The 25,526-nt window shown below is 44.0% G+C and overlaps 1 protein-coding gene across 1 annotated transcript; it reads left to right on the top strand.

Moving 5' to 3' along the window:
- Positions 1 to 207: 207 nt before the first annotated feature.
- LOC146176123 (uncharacterized) lies at positions 208 to 25,025 on the top strand. The gene is made up of 9 exons (XM_084582459.1): positions 208 to 383; positions 4,415 to 4,552; positions 8,033 to 8,164; positions 10,650 to 10,790; positions 14,563 to 14,700; positions 16,239 to 16,338; positions 17,905 to 18,023; positions 20,588 to 20,691; positions 21,851 to 25,025. Exons 1-9 carry the CDS (start codon positions 314 to 316, stop codon positions 21,986 to 21,988), a joined length of 1,080 nt encoding a protein of 359 aa, XP_084438585.1. The 5' UTR covers positions 208 to 313; the 3' UTR covers positions 21,989 to 25,025.
- Positions 25,026 to 25,526: the final 501 nt, after the last annotated feature.

Raw genomic sequence — 25,526 nt, 5'->3', positions numbered from 1 at the left:
GTGGCTAATAACTTTGGCTGCTTTGGCCGCAACAAATCAGAATAGCCAAAAAAAGAACAGAAGTGAAATAATTGTTCTGGATTCTTAAAAATGAAGCTTTGTATAGAGGGAATAATGAAAAAAGAAGTAACGATTTGTCGAGGCAAGAATATTGATATTGTCTTGACAGGGACATGCAGCCGCAGTTTCGCACTCGGCAAGCTGGCCGAATCTGCTCTGCCTTTTTAACATTACGAATCGACCCAGCATTAAGAGGGCTCCCTACGATTAGCATAAGTTACTATGATAGTGGAACGCTTGTTATAACGTTTAAATGTCAAGATTTTATTTTTTGATCATCAACAGCGTCCTCATTCTCTATGTTCTCGAATCATCGGCGCAAGGTAAGCCGACGAAAAGCGCATCTAGCTGCGCGACTAGGGATAGCAGCAGCACGTAAAGGTTGCCGTGTTGCGATGCCTTCGTCTTCGCGTAGTTGCTTTGTCGCTGTGCGCAGAGCTGGGTGACCCCACGGCGCGTCGTGTCGCTTAACTTAGACCTGAAGCTGCTAACCTGACTCTTAAAGCGATATTTTGTTGTTTGTCTTTCGAGGTCAGATCCTACGGACTACAGACGCGAAGCGACGTGCCGTTATGGGATGCAATCCGTTGCCCTCGGGCTAATCGCGGCGCCCGATCGCTGGGCCAAGACTGTTTACTTGGCGTCAACTTGCGCGTCTGTCGCAGCTGAGCTTGACGACACGGATACTACGTCCTGTAAAGTCATGCGCAGACAAAAAGAATCTGTATTCTGCCGCGACAGTTGCCCCGTTGCCCGTCACGCATTGTTCCCGACGAGGAAGTTAGCAGTCTGTCGCCTAGTCTGCTCCGTGGAAGGCGAACAGATGTTTAATTTCAGTGTTCTGCCGAGCTTGTCTTTAACAAAGATCGTATGCAGCCTCGCTTTGGTGTGCAGAAGCGTTCTGAGGGTCTTACAATGCACAATAAACAGCGCCTTTCAAGATGACGACACAAAGCGAAAATTGATTAGTCGCGCTGTGCCAGGTATTTAGAAAACAGTTGCACATGCGTTGCCTGTGAAAGTGACTTGTGTTATCAAGACATTAGAAACAGGTGGTATCTCGTTCATTAGTAGTGTTGTGTAAAATTCCGATGATACCACTCGCTTTTTAACGGGTCTATGACGTCGGCAAAAATTTTTGGCATTGCCGAAGCCGCTGTCTTCGCTCTGTATCATTTCCTATTGAAATTTTTCGCTAGCTGTTTAATGACAGTAATACCACCTCTTTCTCAAACAAGCTCGATGTTTTAGCGTGTTATGCACTCGTGTATTGACATACGTTTAGGCGCAGCTGTTTCCTGCGCGTATTCGTCGTGAATACAAGTAGTTTCGGCTTCGAATGATATACGTTGTGATTAATAAAATTATATATAGACCCTGCGAATAATTTCACAAGTAATGGATAACTGCGATCAGTAGAGATTTAGAACGTAGTTTTTCCTGGTACCTTTTCGACCTTCTGTGTCACACACCTTTCATGGTGTAGCTTTGCTGTTGTAAATTCACTAGGGAAAAAAATATTGCTTTCACGATGCAAAAGCTATCGGCAAAAACCGTCTTCCAGGGTGGTTCGGTATGTATCAGGTCTGGGGTGTTTAAATAAAAATGTCTGGCTACTGTGAAAATTGGAATAAAGCAGCACCTATATCTAATCATTTATCAGTAAGAAGCCAGTTGTGACTGCAAGCATTACAGCTAACATTGATCTGTTTTAGGAAAATGCTGCTTCACGATAAAATGGATGTCTGGGCTTGTTAGTAACTGATAGTCGTTGACAAAACAGTGTGCTTAAGACGTAGATGTAGTAGTAGTAGTATTACTACTAGTAGTACAAGATGACTGTTGCGCTATTGCCGGTACAATGTACTGTTTTTTTTGGCCGTGGGCCTTCTGCATTGTTTTGTTTGGTTCTTTGTTTTTTTTTTTTTTTTTTTCAAATTGTGCATTGCATGCTTCCGCCTTATTATTGTGATCGTCTGTGCATAAGGCATAAATCAGCATATCAACGTGCAGTGAAATATGATACACGAAGCACCTACCTCTTTTTTTTCTGACCACACCAAGCATGAAACTTGGCTATCGAACTTTATGCATGCAGTGCAGGTGTAATATTGAACCGTCAGCATTGTCAACACTTAGGAAGTTGACTTCAGGAAGACATTTTATGGTGTGTTAAGTGCAGTGGTGCAACACATTATTCAACGGGAGGGCTGTTCGAACTATTCATTCGCACCTGCGTCCTCGCTTGTATTTTCTCCCAGCATGCCCCAGTGGCTGCTCCGCAACCTAATAATTCCCCCCTTCGGTAACATATTCCCATTTTGCCAGTTTACTTGTCAAATTGCCAGTAGTTCTCAATAGGCCAGTTTTTGTTTGCCCACAAGTATTGCTTGTGGTTCTCTTCGGTCTTCTAACAATTTTTTTCTTTACTCCAGTATGACCTCTTGCCAAATGCAGTGTAGCAGTTTTGATCCCTGTGCACTTCGATGGAGGCTTAATAAACGATAACATTGTGGAAAGTGATGGAAAGAGAAATTGCATGTGCAGAGTTATGAGATTGAGATGGAAAGCTGCACGGATTGGAGTGCAGGTACAAGTTAATTATATTTTGGCTGTATTAGAAAAGAAGAAGTGAACACGAAGTACGGTGTAATGCATGAAATGACAACCAGTACCTCGGAATGCCAGAATAGATATGAAGAAAGGGAAATAGTAACTAAGTGAGGCCACAAAGTGGGTGAAGGAACAAGTTTAGGAAATTTGCCACAATGGTAGCTGATTCAGTATCATTAATATAGGTCTTTGACTTACAGAGGACTAACACTTGAAAGTATATTTATTGCACTGTGCACTCTTCAATGAGACAGGGTATGCAAAACATCTGAAAGAAGTCGTTCTTTTTTCTTTAAAAGTGCATTCTTTTCTGCGTCTTTTCAAGTACTGAACATCATTTATATCAATTTATGTCAAACTGAAGAAGCGACCTGATGGTGTGCTTTCAAGTTTCTTTTTTTTTTTTCTATAAAAGAAAAAAAAAACAAAATTTTCTTTGTTAGCTGAAAGAAAAAGCCCTCTGGCAGCCATCAAAGTTGTTCCAATCCAGTCTTGGGCTGCCATATTTTGTTTACTTTTACTTTAAACTCTGTTTTCTCAATACAGGATTTTTGGTTATGTTGGTACCAGCATTTTCGAAGTGACCGTAGATATAAAGCTGTTTTTTTTCTGTGCATACAGTATACGGTGTTCTGCAACTTTATCAAACCCCCATTTGAAAAATTCTCCCGCATCAACTGGAGGCTCTTTGCGCTGAAACTGTGCAGGAAGCTTGGGCGTTGTTGTCCCCTTTTTTTACTAGGTAAGTTTGACCATGGTACTTACTTGGTTTGGCTGCGCATGATGAGGGGCCAGAACCGTCTGTGACAAGACTGAGGAGCTAAAAATGCAAACGTAAATTTTCCGCTGAAGGGCAGCAGTGGCGCCGTCTAGCACTATTACAGCAGCGTGCCATGCTTGCCTCGGCGCTTTTGAACCGCAGCGCTTTTCTCCAGCAACGCCAGATGACGCCACAGCTGCCTTTTGCTAGAAACTGCGCTGGCGTTTTTTGCTCCTCAGTCTCGTTGCAGACGGTTCTGGTTTCTCATCATGTGCTGCCAAACCAAGTAAGCACCATGGTCAAACTTACATCGTAAGGAAGGGGTCAACTCGAAAGCTTTGTGTGCAGTTTCAGCGCAAATGAGCCTCCGGTTAAGGTGGGCGAGTTTTTTAAACGGTGGTTTGATAAAGTTGCAGAACACTGTATATATATATGTGGCTATTTATTCTACCAGAAATATGGGCATGCGAAGAACACTGTTTATTATGTAATCAAAGAATGTACAAAATTCGGTCAAACTTAGTCTTTAGGAAATAAAAGTAAAGCAAATAATCTGCCTTTTTTGTATAATAAAATAATTTTGGTTCAGTTACTAGAAGATAAAATGCAAAGTGATGTAAATATTTGGGTTTATTAGTTGCTGAAAAAAGTGCACCACAAAATGTCCCAATATACATGAGAAAGGTGAGGATATCCTGGGGATATAATGGGGATATACATGGGGACATACATGGGATATCCCTTTAACTCCTACTTGCCTAATTCGAGCATCTGGTTTATTCAGACAAAGTCTTGGTTCGTTAAACGTCAATGTATTGTAAATGCTTTGCTGTATTTCAAATCGCTGTATGTGACGAAGTGCCTTTGTAAGCATATAAATGAACAGAAGAGTAACATGTCATGGTAGTCATTTCCTTTTGCTACGTTCTTTCTTTGCTGATATGTCCATTCTCTTTGTTCTGCTCGTGCCGTGTAAACAAGCTGGAACCACAGGGAGCCCATGTGAGTCAGACGCAGACTGCCGTCGAGCGAGTCACTATGCGTGCCACAACCACAGCTGTGCCTGTCAGATTGGCTACCACGAAGAGCTAGTCAACTCCAGCCTCAGCTGCGTCTTCGGTGAGTTGCTGGTAGCCCTCAGTTGGGGGATACCTGCTGCCTCTTTCTACATTGCCAGTGCCCAATCAGCACAAACAGTTGGCCCAATATTGGTGTTGTGGTGGTAATGCCTGGCCCAACATCGGGCCACTCAATTGCCAACAGTTGAACACTAGGTTGCGATGCCTGGGTGATATACTTGCTTTAACCCCAGTCAGACCTGATGCAAAACAAGGCACGTGACTGCAGTGCTGGTAGGGGGGGGGGGGGGTGTCTTGTATTTTGTGCCTTGTTTGCTCTTCTCTGGAAAGAGTGGAGGGCCGAGGCGTCACGCGTAACTGGAACATTCAAGCTGTGCGAGTGGGTTCCTTGTACCATGTTTAGGAGGCCTGTAAGATTTCAAGCAATATTTAAAGGAGTATAGACACCAAATTTTGGTACCATTATTCTTCTTGTTAATGACAGCGTAAGACATTCACGTGTATGGATCACAACGTGGTTTTTGCCTACGCCTGCTGAATAATTCATAATTGAATTTTTTTCCCTCACCAGTTTCGGTTTCAGTTTCAAAGGCCGAGAGATGACTGTTGTCACAACCGAGCTTAGGTAACGTGCAGCATGAAAATAACAGCGATATAATCGCTGCCTCTTCGCTTTTTGTGATTCCTATCCTTTAGGCAGGTTGGCTTTAGCATTGTAGGCAATTCGAATGATAGAGGAACAATTATATTGCGTTTTTTTTTTTCATCCCTCGCATGATGTCACAGCCATCGCTTGGCTGTGAAACTGAAATCGAAGTGGGTGAGAAAAGAAATTTTATTATGAATTATTAAGCGCTCGTAGGCAAACGTCACATGGTATTCCAAGTACATTAGTAATGTCTTACGCACAATGACAAAGCATGTCAATACTACTTTAAGGCAAAGGTAACTTGTTCTGCATTTCTGCAATAATTACATGACAGAGCATTATTTTTAAGGAATAACAGTGCGGAGACGAAGGACAAGGAAGAAGACAACATCAGCGCAGGTGTTGTCTTCTTCCTTGTCCTTCGTCTCCGCGCTGTTATTCCTTAAAAATATGTACCAACTAGCTCAACTTTCCGCGTTAGTGACAGAGCATTAGTAGAAAGGAGATTTCAGGTCGGTGCCATTTGTGGAGCAAGACTGAACTTGGAAGCGTTTGGTTGCTTGCAAAGGTTGGAGCGAGCAAGCATTCGTGGTGGAGCTTTCTTTCTCACAAAGTGCTCAATTAGGTAGACGTAGGCTTTGGAAGAGTGGAGATCTGGGTCGCTTGGTGCATGATTGAAATTGAAAGGTTGCCCAAAAGTGCTGGCAAGAGATGAAGCTGCATGAGATTAAAGAATCTCAGTTAATTATCTTATCTTCGCCATAAATAGTTTCTGCGTGCTTTTTTCAAGCACAGAAACCTGATAACGCCAAAAGTGAGAATATGAGACTCCTGTGCAACATTATCTAACTGCGAATAGGCAGCAATTGTTCTGAGCGTACTCTCGCTGTCAGTGCCAGCTGATAAGCACCTATCATAATATCCCGAATCATCGCTCACCCTTGTGTCAAAAAAGTGGGGTGGGCCATGTCCTGGGGAGCATCGAGCATGGCTTGACAAGAGATATTCAACTTTAATCACGGCATGCTGTCTCACTTACAAAGACTTGTAAAAACATATCTTTTACACTGCGTAAAGTCTATTGCTTGCTTTGCATCAGGGTAGCTCCAGAAGAGTACAATTCGAAGCTGTAACTACAGTCAGCCTTCACCCAAAAGTAAATGTAGCACAAAAAATGAAGGAAAAGCCAGCAATCTGGCAAACGCTGAGGGAGAAAAGAAACTGAGTTATAAGGTGGCAAAGTGTCAATCATGGTGAGCCGTTTTGCAAAGCTAACGCAGAAAAAATAAAAACAGAAAAGAGAACCATTGAAAAGAAGGTGAAGGGGGTGAACGCTGAAAGCAGATAGGTGAGCAAAATAGTATCTTTCTGTCTCACTTGTTTTTGCATTCACAATATTTGAAAGGGTGTTTTTCACAAATTACCAAGGCCGCAGTTTACGTTTTCTTGGGGTTGGCAGGGACCTGGGATACTGAGGTAAGTGGCAGAATCGGTGATGTGCGTGGGTCGAGCTTGGTTTGGTTTGTTGTCTTCTAAACTATATTTCAATTTTGATGACTCCATTTTGTAATACAATTCACTATTCATTGCAGTGCCTTTGTTGCTGAATAGGCAGTCAGCTTGTATCCTACTTTATTCCACGCATGTTGTCGTTCCATAACTAATGGTGTTAGTGTTGGGCTTTTTTTTTTAAATGACCGACTGTGCCTTTGAGAAAATTGTGCCTGGTTCTGCTGTGTAGTTTAGTAAAATGTGGGCACATTGGAACTTGTTTGGGATGCATTATTTTTCAAAAAAACTGCAAGACATTGCTGCACGTGCGGCATCCCGCAACGAAGTACAACCCAAGCACTAGCTAACGAGACTGAAAGCCTGCTCACTTCTCAAAACACGGGCAGACACTAAAACGTGAAGTAATGTGTTCAATTTTGTTTTACCGATATGGCATCGGGTCACTAATGCAGAGAATATTATGTTTACCATCTTAGTCAATTGCTGCCTTGTTTCTACTTTCTCTTCACAGGTAGGTGTCTACTGGTAATGCCAGCTTGCCCAGTTTATGTAAACAAAATGCACTTCACCGTTTCCTGAGAGTTGGTCTGATCATTAGGTTCTTTTTATTTTAATGCAGTCTCAGTAGTTGCAATGCCATCTGCACAATGAGGATGAAACACCGCAAAAAAAAAAAAAATCAAGAATCGGAATTGAAGAAGGCAGTAGGCACTCCACCTTTTTGACAACATCAGGGATTTGCTCATTGCGCTGTGCAGCCAAGCAATTCCCTGCCAACATCGTCGTCATTGGCAGTACATCGTTTTCCTTGCTGACAAAAATGTCAAGGAACAAGAGCGAATGTGAAGCTATATAGCTGAACGCAGTCAGAGAATGAAACCATGAATGCCCTTTGAATAGAGCCGTTCAGTCAGTTAATCGCCTTTTTGTCACCGTCCACTGCCTTTTATGCACCCAAGTCAAACCAACAGGGACATGAAGGGTGTTCTGTGATGTCTTGACTATGCACACGGGCATCACTGGTTGCAGGAGCCCCTTTGTTGAGAGGCGTTTGCCCACTTTTTGTTCTTGAAGTGTTTTCTGCTGCGGACCAGAGCCATCTCTCTTCAGAATTTGTACGCGCAGCAGCCAGAACCCTCTCGGCATAAATCATCGGCCCAACATTGGAACTGTGTTGGTGGTCTGGTCCAAATAGAACCAGTGCACTACCAGGACAGTACCGACATTGGGCCAACGTATTGTGCTGTCTCTGAAGAGGGGCTCATTCCCCCCTCTGTTTGTGTGGTGTAGGGCCCTCCTTGTTTGTCCCCTCTTGAACCATGAACATGAACATGCCCTGTTGTGCCACTTGATGTGCAGTTGGGGTGCCAGTCGGGGAGCGCTGCCTGTCAGACGAGTCGTGCATCAACCGCAACCGCAGCCGCTGTGGAAGCCAGCACGTCTGCGTTTGCCGCCGAGGCTACTACGAACATGGCGGCATCTGCAAGACGGGTGCGTGGCGGCTTCTTCGTATGCCTCTTTGGCCCACACGGTCCCTCGTGTGTTGTCAAGCGGGAGGAACTGGCCTTGTAGCAGATTGCTATCATGTGCTTCTCCGCGGTTTTCGATGCGTGTAATCCGGGCTTCTTCACCAGTTGGCTTCACTCTTTGACAGTCGGAAGACGAGTGCCAAGACTGGGCTTGTAGATTTCCCTCGAGTAAATTTAATTGGTGGCTTCCACTGGGTAGAGATGAGCATGTTTTGTCATCACGCGCAGTATTTCATGCTTTCTATGTGCAGTTAATTTCATTGGCTTGAATGTGATTAATTTCCTGCCTCACCAAATCCTTGATTGGCTGTGACAGTGATGGCGTCATCGAGGTTACGTGACCACGAAGGACCAATCATGGAGCACCACAGAGTGGTAGTCGCGTAGTCATGATGTTTGAGCACCCTGCATGTTTACACTGATCTCTGTAGAGGTCTGGCTTTGTTCCAAGGCCCTAACATCAGCCAAACATCACCATATGTTGTCTTTAAAAAAAAAAAAATGGAAACCAATTTTGTTATGAGTAGCTGAGTGGTGGAACCTTACCTCTGACTCTTTAGTCAGGTCAGATCACCTCACCAAGTGAAACTGGCATGGACAAAGACGGTCACACCGGGCTTCAATGACAGAAACATGTAGCAGAAATATTTCAAGTTCGCATGACCATTGTGTGAAAACTCGAAACTTAAGAGCAGACCAAAATTACAGAGTTGGATCCACAACCCACTATTAAGGGTTTCAGAGTTCGTTGACCTGGGCCAACCCTCTAAATAGTTGGGGCCCTCCCGAAAAAAAAAAGAAACAAGCAAAAATGGATGCAATTGCACGGGAAGCACACCCTGACATGGTCACATCTCCCAGAGTGCTGGAACCTGTGCAACAGTTCCTAAACTAGTGTGCCTGTTTGCGCTAGTTATATTGGCACAGATAAAATGGTTTGTTGCTAGTTTAGAGACCTAAGTGAGGGTATAGGCAGCTTCATGAGTTGGTTCTCTCCCATTGTGCCCGGAAACAACACAGAAAAGATGTAGCATAGGAAAGGAAGCCAGAGTCATGTTCTCAGCAATTTTTTCGTTTCCAGATATTGCATCTTCGGTGTGCATTTTCTAGGAAAAAGGAACAGAACCGAATATGCTGCTTATTTATACCCGTGTAGTTACTGTTCGATAGATAATCATTCCTGATTGAGCTACAAAGGTTGGGATTGAAACTTTCACTGCATAACAGTGTAGATAAGCATTTACAGACAACCAGTATACACAGCTCCTTTTTTTAGCTCATGCAGAATTCAGTCCGTATTTGCATTGTCCTCAGCAAGGAAGAGATTTAGTAACGAATCCGGTTAGTAAAAGGCAATGATGAGCTGTGATCGCTTTCTTGGTTGTTTCGAGATTCTTCGCCCTCTTGTACCAGTGACATGTGGAGAAGCCATGAGTGGCTTACAGCCACTGCATTTTCGTTCATGCTGTGTCCCCCAGGCCCAGCCTGTTTGAATGTAAGTGAAATTTTGTAGTTATCAAATGGTTCACCCATATGTCCCTAAGGTACCACAAAGAAGCCACCGTGTTTCTCCTCATGAAGCCATGTTTCCGCAGCAGCGGATGCTTCGTATGTTGGCTCGTTGGCTTACTTTGATGCTTTGCACCTAGGCATCGCAGGAAAGCAACTGTAGCGGATAAGCGCCACAGTTAGATGCTTTACTGCCCGTGATTTTGAGCACATGAAATGGGAAATTGTATGAACCGGTAACGCATCGATGAGGTTCTAGTGTATATTACTATCCTTTAGGGCACCTCATGCATCGAGTACTGTTATTTGCCTGTTTTATACTGTACATTAACTACATGATATGCCAGTCTCCATTTTTATTCACTGATTTGAAGGAAACTAGAAGACGTAATCATTCTGTACAGTGACTGCTTCTGTGCGATCAGTAAGCCACCATGTCTGATGATCGCTTGCTTGGCGCAGGGATTATAATTAATGGTTGGCTCGACTATGAGAAAACCTTGTAGAAGCTGTCTTTTTTTTCTTTGGTTGTTTCTCCTAGATGTCGCATTCCAAAATACCATATCTAATTTCAAAGTACCATTCTTGAAGTTTAAGGTGACTATACTAATTTCACAATTTTTTGGTGTAAATTTTAACGGCACGCCCCATCCGGAGACTCACTTGGGGGTGAAAGCGTGCACAAAGCTTGTGCGTTGCTTTTGTTGCCTAGTAAGCGTGACTATGGCGCTTAGTTGGTACACAACCATGCCTCAAACCGTGCCACAAACGTGCCTCCCGGTCGAGGCTGGAGAATTTTTCAAAACTGTTCCTATAAAGTTGCAGAACACAGTAGAACCCCTCCTCCACCCGGCTTTCAAGTGAACAGTTTTTTGCCCTTAAGATAGCACATGTATATTTTTATTTTTCTCATCTGATGCTGGTACTTCTGCGCACAGGCCGCAAACTGGGCGATCCGTGCCGGTCAGATGGTCAGTGCGAGGCCGGCAGCAATGCGTCGGCGTGCCGTGGTTCCTCATGTCGCTGCAAGGATGGCTACTACCAGGAGTCCATAGGCGGCAACTCCACTTGTGTACCAGGTATGCTTAAAGCGTAGAGGATCTCAAGCTCGTTTTACTCATTGCTACAGGCAATGACAGTTTCGTTCTTCCGTCTTTCTTTATTGGCCCCAACTGCACATCTAGTTACAGTGGACGAGCCAGTGTATAACGTACTGACCTGGGCAACGTACAAATGGGAACTTGCAAGTTTACTGAGGTCACGTGACCATTTTGTAAAGGGCAGTCACACGCTGCCTTATCTTCCAGCCCTGCGACCGGGCTCATGGGCAGTTGTACAGTTAAACCTGGCTATAACAAAATTGTAAAATTTCTGCAGTTTTGGCGTGAAGACCCAAAAGAGCAATGCAGAGCGATAACCAGATTAAGAATTTATTATATGGGAAACCACCTTTAAAGTGTTTCAGTAAATCAGAATTATTTAGAAGTTATAGAAGCGGTGAAATGTTTCGCGATCGTACTGAGAAAGAGCACAGCGCGACTGCGGCGGCCTTGCGGCGCAGATGCCTCTCGCGCGACGCGTCTACGAGGGAGTGGGGAGAGGGCGTTGGAGGAGGAATCGGTCTTGATGAGAGCGCGCACGTTCGCGCCGTCGCCATGTGAGGAGGCACGTGCGTCTTTACGCCTGTTTCCGCTCGCCCACCGCCATTGCCCTAGGAAACCGACTTTGCCTCGCTTCGCCGGCCGCCGGCGCGCTTCGCTGTTCCCGCTACCGACGCGCGGGAGCCCGTGAGCAACCGCTCGGCAGCGATGGACACACACTGCTGGTCCCGAGTCTTTCTTCTTCGTTCTGTTATTTTTCAGTAGTTTTAAGTGTGAGCTGCCGTAGTGCCACATTCCGAAAGCGAAAACAGCGGAGACTGCTGTGTTTTCTTTGTAGATGCGCCTTCGGCGCTGAAACGCAGTGTGTTCTATCAACTACGGTCACTCATTGCTATCTTAGACTTTCCTCTCATGTCAGTTTGTGTTTTATCGTCCTGAAACTTGTGGGGTTTTGCCAAATTTCCAGTAATTCAAAACTAGCTAAGAGACAGTTGGCACCGCGAGTTCGTTGCATCAAGGTCAACTGCCACGACATGCTCGTGGAGTTTTGAAATACACTCACTTCAATGGGGGTGATGTTGGGAAATTGAAAAACTTCTGAGGAATTCGTTACATGGAGGTTCCTTACATACGATGTTTAGCTTTACTGCCTTTGAGACTCGGGTGCGACCTTCCACTGCCAAAGTTTGGATGTACCGAATGCCGCCAGCCTCCTCTTTAGTTTTGAAATAAAACACGCCAACATGCCTCGCTGGATTGCATGAAATTAGTGCACAGCAAACTGAGAGCCAAGTGGCAGGCTGCTTCGGATAATGAAACGAGCAACTAGTTGCATTCTATTTAGGGGGGACACTGTTCTTAAAACTATTTTCGTTATTTACCAATCAAAATTGATGCAACTTGTTGGGTTTGTGTAGCTATTTGTGCAGATTCCAAAACTGCAATTATTTCTTTTGTGATCCAATTATTTCATGAGATAATTACACCAATTAGTCTAATTCTTATAAGAACAATTACAAAATGACCACTGAAGAAAAACTTCAGATGAACACATTGCTGGACACTAGAAAGAATGAGGAACACTATGTTGCAAGCAGTTTTTTGATTAAGCAATTATTTCTTGTTTTATTGCATAACAAAGTTCGAAGGTAAAAATATTGCACTCTAATGGTCACAAAAAAAAGCCATTTTAAAAATTTTGAACTAGAAATTAAAAAATCTACTTGCAACATTGTGTGCTCCACATATTTGGCTTCATGCCGAAAAGTAATTATTACTCTATCTGCAATAGGTGCCGAGATATTAAGGCCGCAAAACTGCAAGTGGTCGACAATGCATGTTTTGAGAAAAGAGCAAAAAAGAAACGGGATTATGTAACAGACATTCACTGGTGCAATGCACACATTTACAATTTAAAACTGCTAGAAACCTCCAGGAATGTAGTCTCCTTGCTTTCCAATGTCTAAGTGTCGCCTCTTTCATTTTGATTTGCAGTTGTAGCACATTTAGTTGTCACTTTTTCGGCTGCGCGAGTCACATGCTGGCAGCGTTTCTTTTCTTTTCTTTTTTTTTTTTTTTTTTTACGTACGTTGTTTTGCTACGTCCTTGCATCAAGACCACGGTGAGGAACATTTATTGCGTAAAAGAAATGTAATTTGGAGCTGTTTGCTGCTTCCCAGTGCTTTGCATTGCACTGGAAGCAAGTGCATTCACTAAGGACTATGAACGAGGTCCGATCGGCGCAAACGCGCGGCGAGCTCTACGAAGATGACGTGTCCCGCAGTTTACGCATTGGAGAATAAGTTTGACGGCAATTTCTTATCCCCATTCACTTTTTCAAATGCCAATATCGCCGCCGTATGTTTTACGCTTTGCCAATCTCGGCAAACTGTTTAGATCTGACGATCGTGAACTCCGCCTCGCCAAGCGGACTGTTCGCCGCGCTGCCGTCATCGTCACGAAAACAATCCGTCTACCACTTCGTTGCTGAAGCTGGCGCGAGCTCGAGCTTTTTCTGTTTTGAGCTTATCTTTCTGCTCATCTGCGGCCTGCAATATCACTGTCGCGGCGGGTGCGACCGCTGGCAGTAGCAGTCTCCCGTGCTGGGGAACACACTAGGCCTACTTCAGGCTCGTACACACGATCGTTCAGCGTAAGACTTTCGTCGGCCTGAGCGCGCACTGCCGGGGCAGGGCATCACTTGAGATGATTATTCAACTTTTTTTTTTTTTCACTTTTTTCACAAATTCTTGCCGTGAACGCACCTCGCGGTTCGGAACTAAGCGTGGCCGGCGTCACGTCTCCGCCGTCTCCCCGCGGCTCGGGCGCGCTGAGCAGACGCCGTCAGCCAGCTCCACCAATGCAGTGATGCCTTATCGTCACGTGCACCCTGAAAGCCAATGGGATTGCAAATGCCACGTTTTCTTTTTTGCTATTTCTTATGCGACCAATGGGCGAATGTAAACAGCAGAGGCGGCAATTTGGAGACAAAAGGCGGCTCTTTCGAATGAGACCAAGATGGCTACGGTGCTGCGCACAAAATGGGAGCTACGCCTTGTGGAAAATGGTTGTTTCGGGGGTCGTTTTCGGCCCAAATTTGGGCGACATCGATTATATAAATTGGCATTGTCACTAAAATACCTACCCTAGAGATTAAAAACTTAGCAGATAGGTAGATAAAGAGCTACTGATTTCGCAAATCACATTTTCTAATAAGTGATTTTTTTGCGATTTTTTGGTCCGAAAGACCCGTGTCCCCCCTTAAGCCCATAATAGTAGAATGGAAATGATGTCAACACCGCAAACGCTTCATCGAAGTAGTCTTTATGTCGTCTATGTATAGGACACGCGCATGTTACGCACAATTTCTTATTAGCAAAGAAAGGCTAACCTGTATGTGATTTTTGTGGCGATCATCTCGCTGTAATTCAGATAGCATGCCTTGCTCTACTAAAGGCTCATTTACAAAAATATGTACTCGCTGGATTCCTAAATTTGTTTGTTTGATATGCTCCAAATATGGATTTTGCTCCAAAACTAAGATTTTGCTGCTCCAAAAATTACTACAAATGCTTTGTGTTGGTGTTACCTGCTCTGCTGCCTTCTTCCAAGAGACTATTTCAGCTGTTACGCCCCTCTGCTTTCTCAAGCGTTTTCAGCTGTGCTATGTTCATCATGATGTGGAGTAGACGTCGGGATGATGCCGTGCACTGGCGGATGGTCCTGAGGTGTGCTGCTTGACGCTTTGCAGGCAACCCTCCCCTGCTGCTCTGCTACACCAACTATGATTGCTTCATCCGCGACCGCCACCTTGTTTGCGACGGCAGATTCTGCCGTTGCAGGCAGGGATACCACACGGAACTCACGGCCTGGGGCTGGCGATGCGCAGGTCAGTGTCGTCTACCGTAGGCTGCATTGACGCATGCCACTTGGAAGGGAGCAGGCGATGCCAGATGGCCACAGTGTTGTGAAAAGGGAGCGCTCACCCCGCACGCCAACCCAAATTTTGTTGTTATTTCATACACTGAAGTTGAAAACGGCTAGTTTGGGTCGTTGGCACACAGCAGAGATCTTCAAAATGGATTCAGGGGAATTCCTGGGTTCTACGGGCTGCTTTCACGGATCCTGAGGGCATCCACGGTGGTCAGTCCCTTTTTCCAGTGCACTTTGTGGCCGCATACTGACCAGATGCACTGTCTTGTTCCCTGAAAGTAATTTTTATTGTTCTTCAACCTTAAAATGCCAAATTGGCTCTCATTTCATGCCAGCAGTCTAGGATCAAGCGTAGCAGCAGGTGTGTTACACCTGATGTTTTGCAGTGAAACTCGCTCTCATCATTATCAGCCTGCGTTTGCACTTGTTTTTTTCTTCGTCTATGAATGACACCGCACATCGTGCACGCTAGAGACTACTCACCATGCTGGCAGGTGGGGCTGTCTGTTGTAAACATTTGGCCGCGATCTGTTGCTAAACGATGTATAGGACTTGGCTTCTCCTCAATGCATGGATGTTTTTGAACTGTGCAACGGTCAACAAAGGCAAGGGCGGTTGCAGGTAAACCAAACATTGAACTTTGGTTCCCACAGGAAGCCTGTAGAGTAACCCTAGTGTGCGCATGCGTGGTGTCTAAAGGTGTTGATCGTACCACCAACCTAGCTAAGCCAAGCCATGATGACCTGGAGCTATGTCCCCAGTCATGGCTGATCGTGATGTCACAATCTCGTGGTATCTCACGAAGAAGTGTCATGCTTCTCGTGGCCGGACAGTCGTGAGCCTATTAAAAGTCTTTTGCCTTAAAAAAAAAAAAACGATTGCTAAATGTGAGAAAACGCATATGCTTAGAAAAGTGAATGCAACGGTAAAAAAAAAAAAAATTATAGCAGGAACACTGGTTGAGTGTGATGCTTCATCTGTGCGCCAATAGACACAGAGCATCTGGAGTAGCCTGTTCCTTGAGTCTGAAAAGCGTCAAGGAGTTCCTTTTGTAGAGAGATGGAAGAGGTTGTTTTCCTGCAGTTGGAGTCATTGGGTCAGTCGTTATGATGATGGACGAGAGACGAAGGCTAGTTACCTCAGAATTGCGGTGTGATCGTCATAGAATTGTGAAAATATTTTTTTCTACCATCTGCAGTCCGTATCGTCCAAAACGGAATACTATCTGCATGCCAGAGCACGGTAAATGCATTCACACAGATCTGTATTCGGCAGATGGGATCTTGGTGTCAAATTATCCAGCGGTAGGAACTCTCTGGGGTCGCATTTTGTCCTTGTCTTCTTTGCGCTACGTTTCCTAAAATGCAAATGCACCAACTCACCCAATTCAGCATTCTTGTGCTCTTTATCTGGTTGTGCGATGGTGGCGTTAGGCTATGTGCAGTAGACCTTTGTCAGGGCATGCGCTTGTGTGACCCCCGTGTTGTCCTCCAGACTCCTCGGGCCTGCAGAGACCAGTCCACGGGGGCGTGGTGTCCGTGTTCAGGATTTCACCTGCAGCCATACTCATCGCTTGCATTATCCTCGGATACATGTATGTACTGCCAGCTTTATATGCGCTTCTCGAATGTACATGGATCGGAGAAAAAGTGTCGTAATCACAGTTTATCAGAGTTACTGCTACTCCTCTTCAAGCATGCGACCCCAAGAGTCTGTTTGTGGAGCCCTACAAAGGAGTGGATCTTGCCACTTACTCACTAAGTGACAAATTGAGTGTGAAGAAAGTAGCTATTTTGTTCTGACATTTTTGAAGTGAAGTGAAGGATATAGAAATGAGGCGAAAGTTTCCGGGTGTGAATGTGGTAGCTATATTAGAAGCAATTTGTTAGAGCTTAAAAGCATATGTGCAAAGATGGGATTTGTAAAATTCACATAGGGAGCCGGAATAAGAAAAGGGAAACGAAACATAAAAATAAATACCTTCTGATTTTGCGATGTGTGGACGTCTAGCAATGTTGATGAATGCACCCCACGTGTGCCAGCAGTTGCACGCAGTGGTATGTAAGTTAGGAGACACAGCTTCTGTGGTTCCTGGGATGGGTCCTCATGTAGATCAACCTCGCAGAGTTGCGTGCCGGATGGAGACACGTCACTGTGCGCGAGCACAAGGTGTGCTCACGAGTTTAAAGGATATTCTTTTGAGACGAGTTGTGTCGTCTTAATGTCCAGATTGGTAGCAAGAATCGTGGGGAAGGTGGTGAACCTCTATGCCAAGATCATAAGCGCAAGAAAACAGCAGTGCTGTTCAAAAGGAAAAATGCATCCCCGTCAAAGGGCTTCACGGGCCCAGCTTTGTCATCTTGGTGCTTAAAATAAGCGACACGTCGTCTCTTTTCTAATTTACTGTCGGTTTTTAGCAACACTGCAGTTGTGCAAGCCAATGCCAACTCAGGCTTGTCTGTAGTTGTGCATTCTTATCTTGTTCATCACCTTCATGTTTAAAGCCTACCAGTCTGCGAGAGTGGTGCATTTCTTGCCGCGCCACGCTAACTTTCACGTCTGGCCTTCATCCTATCTCACCAGTTTGTTGGCAGCGGGCCAAACTGTGCAGTTGTCGAAGGTCGAAAGCATGCATTGCTGCGGCCTTGCATAACTGCTTCATGTTATTGCATAATCTGCTGCCAACGTACGAACGCAAGCCACAAAAATGTGCTAAAAAGTACCAGGAGCTATCACGCGTACGAAATAATAAGTGGCAGTATTGCGCTCGAGATGCTCTTCTTGGGCGAATTGCTTCGAGAAGGCCCTTCGGCCAACTCCTCCCCTTCCTCGATAGAAAATCTAACACCGTCGAGGAGCCGAAATGGGCCACACGTGTTAAAGCTCAGTGTAACACTTTTCTTGCTCGTTGTCAAGCCTGTTCAAGATCAAGGCAATGGAGTTTGAAGGTGCAGTCTCCATCCCAAGCCATCCTCCCTGGAAATTCTCATAATAAGAATTGCAAGTTCACTTTGAGAAATTCAGCCTATTATCGAAATCGTTAAAGCCAGAGGCTGTTTCCAAGCAGTTTCCTGATCCTTACAGTACATAAGTAATGTAGTGCTGTATTGCAATGCCTTTGTTAATGTTTCCCTGTCATGTTATGTGCACTGCCTTGCAGGAAGCGACGTCAGAAGCCCGACTCGGGCCAGGGGCTGCATGATCGGCCGTTTGGGAGTCGCACCCATCGGTACATTATCCCGTTCCGCCGCGGCGTCTCACTCCGCGAGGTGGCTCAGCGTAAGTGGTCTCACTGCCACTTTTGCCGGATGTGGCATCGTGTTGATAATGTGGTCTGAATCTTAGAGGAGGCGATGCAAAACCTGGTGTGCGTGTTGGTTAGGTTTGGTTTGGTTGATGGGGTTTAATGTCCAAAAGCAGCTCAGGCTGTGAGGAATGTTGTGGTGAAGGGTGCAAAACAATTTTGGCTGCCTGTAATTCTTAAACATGCACTGACATGGCATGGCGAATGAGTGCCCTGCATTTCGGCTTCATGAAAACAAGGCCACTGATTTTGTCTTGGGTGCTTTTACACTCCTTGTGTACGTGGCCACTTGTAGCTTGCATTTAGTGAATAGAGTGACATTTAGAGATAAGTAGACCTCTTTGTTCACCATTGTTGATGTGATTCTTGCTGCTGATAGCTCTATACCAGCTGTTTTGAATCTTAACCGGACGAGATTTCTGAGGCTCAGCTGTAACCAGTGGGTGCTTACAAGTCTAGCGCAGACATTTAGGCATGGTGAGGCTATTTGGAATAGAGTGACAAATGACTTCAGGCAATGTCATTTGTTTTCTTTGTCACTTTATACTTTACGTTGGTTCAAAGTTTCGATGTCCATTTCTTTTATGGGCATCCTTTTTTTTTTTTTTTTCTTATGCACGTTGACTTTGTCTTGGGTGCTTTTTCTTGTGGCAGCCATTTGCCCCCTTTTGGCTAGCCATTATTTTGTCTCTGCATTCAGACTGTACAACAGGTAGCGAAGGTGACCCAAAAATCTTTTATCAGTATAAAATTTTGACCATACTTAAGCAAAATAGTGATAGCACATTTTACCCCCGGTTTAGTGCATGGTAGCCTTGGTTGCTTTTGTGTCGACAAACCCAACATCAGTTCGAGCCATTTTATTGCAAAATCAAGATAGGGGTGCAAAGTGACCTGAAGGCAGTCACTGGAAATGGAGTAGGGGACAAGGTGAAGACTAGTTGTGGCCTAGTGGCTGACCATATCCTGAAATGGGAAGCAGCTGAGAAAACCTATTTGCATAACATATTTACTGTATTTACTCGAATGTAATGCAAGTTTTTTTAAAATGATTTTTGGCTCTCAAAGTCTACCCTCGCGTTATAATCGAATACTGCGATTCGGTTGGCTAAAGCAGCGCCGGGGTGCAGCCATATTGAATCCACCACCACTCGGTTTTGGTTTCCACGGTTTGACGATGTTATGTTGGCAACATGGGTACCATGGAAGCCAAATCAACCAAATCTCAATTCATCCAAAGTCAAAACGTTGCTTTTTCTCGTTAGCTCAGAATCACATTGTTCCCTTGATCCCGCACTTGTCGCATCTTTCGCAATGGATTAGCGAGGTTACTTCTGTTGTTATCGCGTTTCGCACGATGGCAGCGTGCTGTGCACAGTACGTCACTCGCCTCATAAAGGCTATTGTGATAGCAGAAAGAATCGGAAATTCTGCGGCAGCTCAATGGTTAGACGTTACTAATCTGCCTTACGTGGGTGGTGGATGCAGCGGGAAGCGATTTTTAAAGATGGGCCTGGCCGCAAAGGCTTCCGAATCGTATCGAAGGACGAGAGTGAAAAGGAAGACTGGGTTTCCGAATGAGCGTTTTCGATTATACTGCAATGGCCATAATGCCTGTTGAAGGTACTTTTACAAGCGCTTATCTCGGGTTACATTCGTGGTTTTATTTTTTCCCACTGGGCAGTATGGAAAGTCGCTGCTCGTGTTACATTCGCGGTCGCGTTACTTTCGACTAAATACGGTCGCGTTACTTTAGACTAAATACGGTACTCACATAGTGAACTCATATTTTTTTTCAAGAAAAGTTGACATCAACTTTAGGAAAGAGTTCATTATGAAAAAAAAAAAAATTGTTGCCTCATTGTGTTTTTTTTTTTTTTTTTTTTTTTTGTGCGAGTCAAAATTTTATATATACATCAGTCATCTTCCATCTCCATCTCAAACGTGCACCCGTCTCGATTTCGGTCATCGCTGATGCACGGTTCACATGCATCATGATGTCAGCGTTGTGAGAAACAAGACACCACCGCTATAGAGCGCCTCCTCTCCCTGGAAGCATGATACTGATAGCGTTGAATAATAATGCGACTGGAACTTGAAATTATTTGGATCTGCGTAATAACAAGGTGGAAATCTGACAGGCTGAAGTCGGGGCGGAAACCTCGTATGTGGGTTTTTATGCTAACCTACTTGATTAACGAGCTACACGCTAAACATAAGCTGTCAAAATTCTCACATAGTGTCAAGCAGCATCGTTAGGTGACATTTGGGAATACGGGAATGCTGCCTCAATTTCGAGATGACATCCGAGTTAGCATTGCATGAGTTTCTTAAAAGTTGGAGCAAAACTGGCTCGTTAAAACTTATCAGTTCAATTCGTACAACTTGAGAACTGTTTACAATGCGGTTCTGTTGTACATGCGTATACCTAGCGCTGCACAATTAATGCCAGCAACGGTGAGGAATTTGCAGTGTACTTTGGCAGCCAGCTATCGCAAACATTTGTCAACTTAACACGTGTGTATGTTGCGTTTCTCAGGTGGACAGAACGCGAGGACGGGGGACTCATTTGACCACCTTTTGCCACCAGCAGCAGCATGCAGTCTGCCACCCGAGCCACCACCTTACCACCCGACTGAAGAGGTAGGTTCCCAGCTGCAAACGTGCATCTCGCACGAGGCGTGCAGAATTGTGCTTGGCAAGCAACTGGTGCCATTGTTTAGGTGGAATTAGGGCCGGTTAATTGTTTGATTGAATTCAGTTGGTCAAATAAAGCGACATTTTGTTTAGGTTCCTTGGTTCTTTTTGAAAGAGGGCCGCTGGTCTTGAGGTATTAAAACCCTGAAACATTATTTCTGCACCTTTTTACCTATATATATTGTATACATAATCGGCGTGCGATAAAAATTCAAGGGATGCACTTCAAGTCTCCTTACATGCGGTAATGCGGAAGCGCATAGGTTGTCTTGCATCTTGCATTGACTTTTGTACTTGTTGTGCAGATTCTAGATTGCATTGTTGGCTATGACTTGTATTAGGGCTGTGACTAATGTTGCAAGTCATGATTTGTTATTAAGACGGTGTAGCCAATTAATGATTGGCTTTATTTGCTTGTTATGTGGATTCTGGATTGGATTCTTGGATATAGCTTGAATTTGAACTATAACTAATGTGACTTGTCAATATGCAATGTCATTAGGGCATTATAGCCAAGTAATCATGACCAGATTCGGTATTCTGTTTCTTTTGGCATGTTATGTGGTTTGTATTAGATTGGTTTTGGATCTGTCTTTGGTCACGCATTCCGCAGACGGTCATTTTCTGCGCATGTCACTGCTGAACCAAGAAAAGCTTTTGCCTTAGGGACACCAAATTTTTCTGGTGTACTTTTTTGTTTTAAATGGTGCATAGTGATTCTGTTAGCATAGAGCACAGTGTTAGAAACCGAAAAAACGCTAGCTGGTTTCAAACATGTAAATGAGGCGTAAGGCCTTTAATCTCTGTTCCTTCCTACCCAACATGGAATAAAATAATGATTGCAGTCGCATCCGTCACACTGAAAAAATCGGCCAATTATTGATGACAACTAGCTTTAGTGTTTGTGAAACAATCGGTTTTAAATAGGTACTGTATGATTACTCTCGAGATATAAAAGGTAAAAGCAAATGTGTTCGTTGAGGTAGATCGGAATTTAGATGGAGCTTGAAAACTGCTCCAAGGGTGTCCAAGGGTTCTGCGGAACACTGTTCAAGAATTCCTGCTCTAGGTAATTGATTCTTGTGTGAACTTCGTTGCCTTTCAGGAACCGCCACCAACATATGAAGAGGCAGTAAGAGGACCACCAATCCCTGGTGCCCTTCCCCAGACTCAGCAACAGCAGCAGCAAGCAGTGGTCGGAGGAGGGAACAACACTAGCGCACAGCCAACGCGACGTGCTTGAGACAAACAAGAAGGCGCCCATCTCCTCAGCGACAAGTCATCCCTCCCTACCTCCCGTTTTCGTTCCATTTCCCCACCACCGCGGAGAACACTCACATCGTCACCTATCTTTCGGTTGGCCAACTCTCATCGCGGACACGTGGGAGAAATAAAGAGAATGCGAGTTGAAGAGAGTGACAGAAAGGGGCAGGGTCGACGGCGATGACGAGAGAAGCGGAAAGAAGACGAAGACTGAGAGGCGAAGGAGCTAATTGGCAGAGAGGTCGTGTTTTTCGACGTCAAACGGGGAGGTCGCGCACACAAATTGTGGGGTTGCCAAGACGTTGCCGTTCTTCTTGCGATATCCTAAGGCACACCCTGAAAAGCTAATGAAAAAAAGAAAACAAGCTGTTCCACAATTCTGGCTCATGTTTTGCTTCCCTTAGTTCAGGCTCTGCTTTTGCTGGCTGTTCGAGCCATAAAATATAGTTTAACTTTTTTTGAAATTCATTTTACAGTCTGCAGAAAGTGTACTGAGGTCTCTATGGTTCTTGCGACTTATCTCTTGTTGTGGTTCTAAGCCAAGCAAGGATGCAGAGAATGTTTTGAAAGCACATGATAAAAGTATAATTCTTAATTCATTTTTGCATTTTTCTTTTCAAATGTAAAATGGTAAAAGGGTGGAAGACTGCAAAAAATGCACTGAGGTGTTCTTACTCTCTATAAAGAACCATACAGTGCAGTAGTTTTTGTTATTCTTTTTTTTACATTGGTGCTACAGTATTTCGCACTCGGCGAGTTATATACATAGAATCGTAAAAGCTTACCTCTGTCATCTTCGGCTGGTGTGGATGAAAACATGCACATTTAATGTTCAGGCAGTGTTGCTTTCTTTTTTTTTTTTCTTTTTCTTTGTAATGGATTAGCATTTGCTTCTCTGCATACTAACGCAGAGTGTCATCTATTTGTAATTAACGTAAAAAGGCAATTCTTGTTTCCTGCAGATTTATTGACAACACTGACACCTCATCATTGCGGCAGACTACTAACCCTGCTTATTAGCCCATGTTTTATTTTCTTTATCCGCTTATTGTGCGATTTTCTTTGATTTACAACTTGAGCAATGCAGGATCTCGTAATCTGAGCCGGCGTTGAAAATATGTGGGAAAAATATGCCCCATTCAAGAAAAAGAAGAAAAAGTTAACTGTACTTTGACAGTTGGGGAATCTAAACATTGAATGAATTTCTGAATCATCACAACTCTCATTGTAACCTTTCTTTGCTTTTTTTTTTTTTTCCAGAAGTGTTCTTAGAGTGCACCTGGAACTGTCGAGAGGACGACAAATAATTTCACCCATGTTACTGACTGCCCATAATGCAATGGGTCGTGTCAAATGTCTTCTAGCAGCTTTCAGTCATGTTTTGCTTTAAGTAACACAAAATGACATCGCAGACAGGAAAGTGGTTGTTGCCTCTACAGTTAGCATTTTGCATTTCTCCTTGCCAAACGAGCAAAACAACGGCCTGTTTTCTCGTTAATGCTCTTGTTTGCCATACGATTGCAACACTATCACCAATATTGAACATCGCCTCATCGTCTACGTACTGCTCAAGTCTGCTTTCGCTGCGGTCTTCAAGTACTCTCAAGATTTCTTTAGCATGCTCTGTGGAAAGTGGAGCAACGAGCGTATAATTTCAGTACTGAATGGCCACACATGTACTCTTATTATGAACCTAGTCGAGTAGAGGTAATTTACTAATAAAAATGAAACCACACTGCTTGTTAGGATACAGTAGAAGCCAGGTCTGTCACCAGGACCTTCGGGCATGTTTTATTTTGGTCTCTTTGGTGTATTTTTTCTGTCAGACATCACGTACGTGCTTTTGAGGTCGAAACTACAGTGCCAGCAAACTTTTGCCCCCCTCCCCCCCCCTTTTTTTTTAGTTTGTGTATCTGTGATAAGATATTGTTTACTCTTAGTGCATTTATGATTATGTTCTTTTTTTAATCTTTTTTTAACTGAAGCGTGTCCACTGTGCTGTGGCGTTAGGTAACCGCACTCACCGGTGAGTGTAAGCAGGTTGTTTGTTTTACTTCGGTTGATTAGTGACTGGCCTTAATAGGTCATACTAATGTTTTAAGAGCTTTGTGTATACTAGCTCGTTTTGTCACTATAACAGAACAAATGCTACCAGTGTAAACTTATTCTGCACACTTTGCAGAGAGACAGTGTGAGCTTTGTCAGGCCACTGAGTTTATGATTAGAGTTCTTGCCTCTCTGTTAAGGCTGTAAGCATAACCTTCCCTTTTATTGGCCCTCTAGAGGCATTGTATAATACAACCTAATCTATGTACTGAAGTGAGTACCTGGACATAGTAACTGCAGGCCTGTCGAATAGGGCCTGACGTCTACTTTATGTAAAAAGATTGACATAGCAGGAACTTGTGTTCTAAGGTTTTATGTATGTTTTATATTCAGTTCATTATTCTGCAGATGTTTCCTTCGTTCTTCTCGGTGAGTTTTCCTGCATATGACACTAGATCAGACAGGAGGAGCAATAAGTCGTCTCCATATTCAAACTTTGCCCTGTTTCATGCGCAGGAATCAAATCCTTTGTGAATTAACACAGAAGTGCGAGTTGTTCGAGATTTTGCATTTATTGGCCGCTTCTGTGGTTCACGACTGTGCTGTAATTCGTTGTCTTGCTGTGCTGCGCAGAACTTTGTAGAATACGCATAGCCATTAGTGCATGTGAGTCGGTGTACCGTGCGTTTGAAAAAACAACAAAAGAAAAAAAAGTGTGCCTGGCTTTTTCTGCTAAGGGATGACTCTGTGCCACCATACAAGAGTGCACGTCATGCATCATGCCCTGTGTGACTCAAAGCACGCATAATGGCTCTGTTGTGTCTTCACAAATGTTATACATTCCCACAAATGTCTTCTATCTTGCTCTGTCTCAGATAGTCCAGCGTGCTTATTTCGTTGTTTTTATTCATGCAGGCAGTCAAGGAGATGTATGTTCATGACGGTGTTCATTAAAATTTCATTCTTGGCCATCACAGTGTTGCTGTGTCCTGCTTTGCATGAAATCTCCCCCGTCACTTTTGATAAAAAGAAAACTGAAGTGAAAGTTTTCTGCATTTCTAGTGAAGGAAGCATGCAGGCCTAGTGGCATTTTTGTGCACTGCATGCGCACGTGTGCAGAACCCTATATGTGCAGGGATTCGTTTCGTTATATAAAGTTTGCTGAATTCAAACTGTTCTATTTAATTTTATTCAAACTTTTGCTTCTCTTCTGTCAACGTCAGGACCTCCAAAAACTGAAATCTGGTTGACTGAAATATTCTGTACCCACTCCAGTTCGAGCTATCGAAAGTTGGCAGTAAAATGTGCTTTGACAAGTTTGTCAGAGTAGGTGAGTGGTTAAGTACGTATTTCAGTTAAAAACAAACTACCAGATCGTAAGTTCCGAAATCACGATTGAAAAGTGGTTGGAGCAGTTTCATTATTGGTTCCAACTCGTTTTATCGTGGTTTCTCCATGTATGGTGTACAATG

Source organism: Amblyomma maculatum, chromosome 10 (assembly GCF_055883805.1).
Source record: "Amblyomma maculatum isolate TAMU_Amacu chromosome 10, ASM5588380v1, whole genome shotgun sequence".
NCBI classification, from domain to species: domain Eukaryota; kingdom Metazoa; phylum Arthropoda; class Arachnida; order Ixodida; family Ixodidae; genus Amblyomma; species Amblyomma maculatum.
The sequence above is the reverse complement of the archived record's forward strand: the minus strand, read 5'-3'. Positions and strand labels throughout refer to the sequence as shown.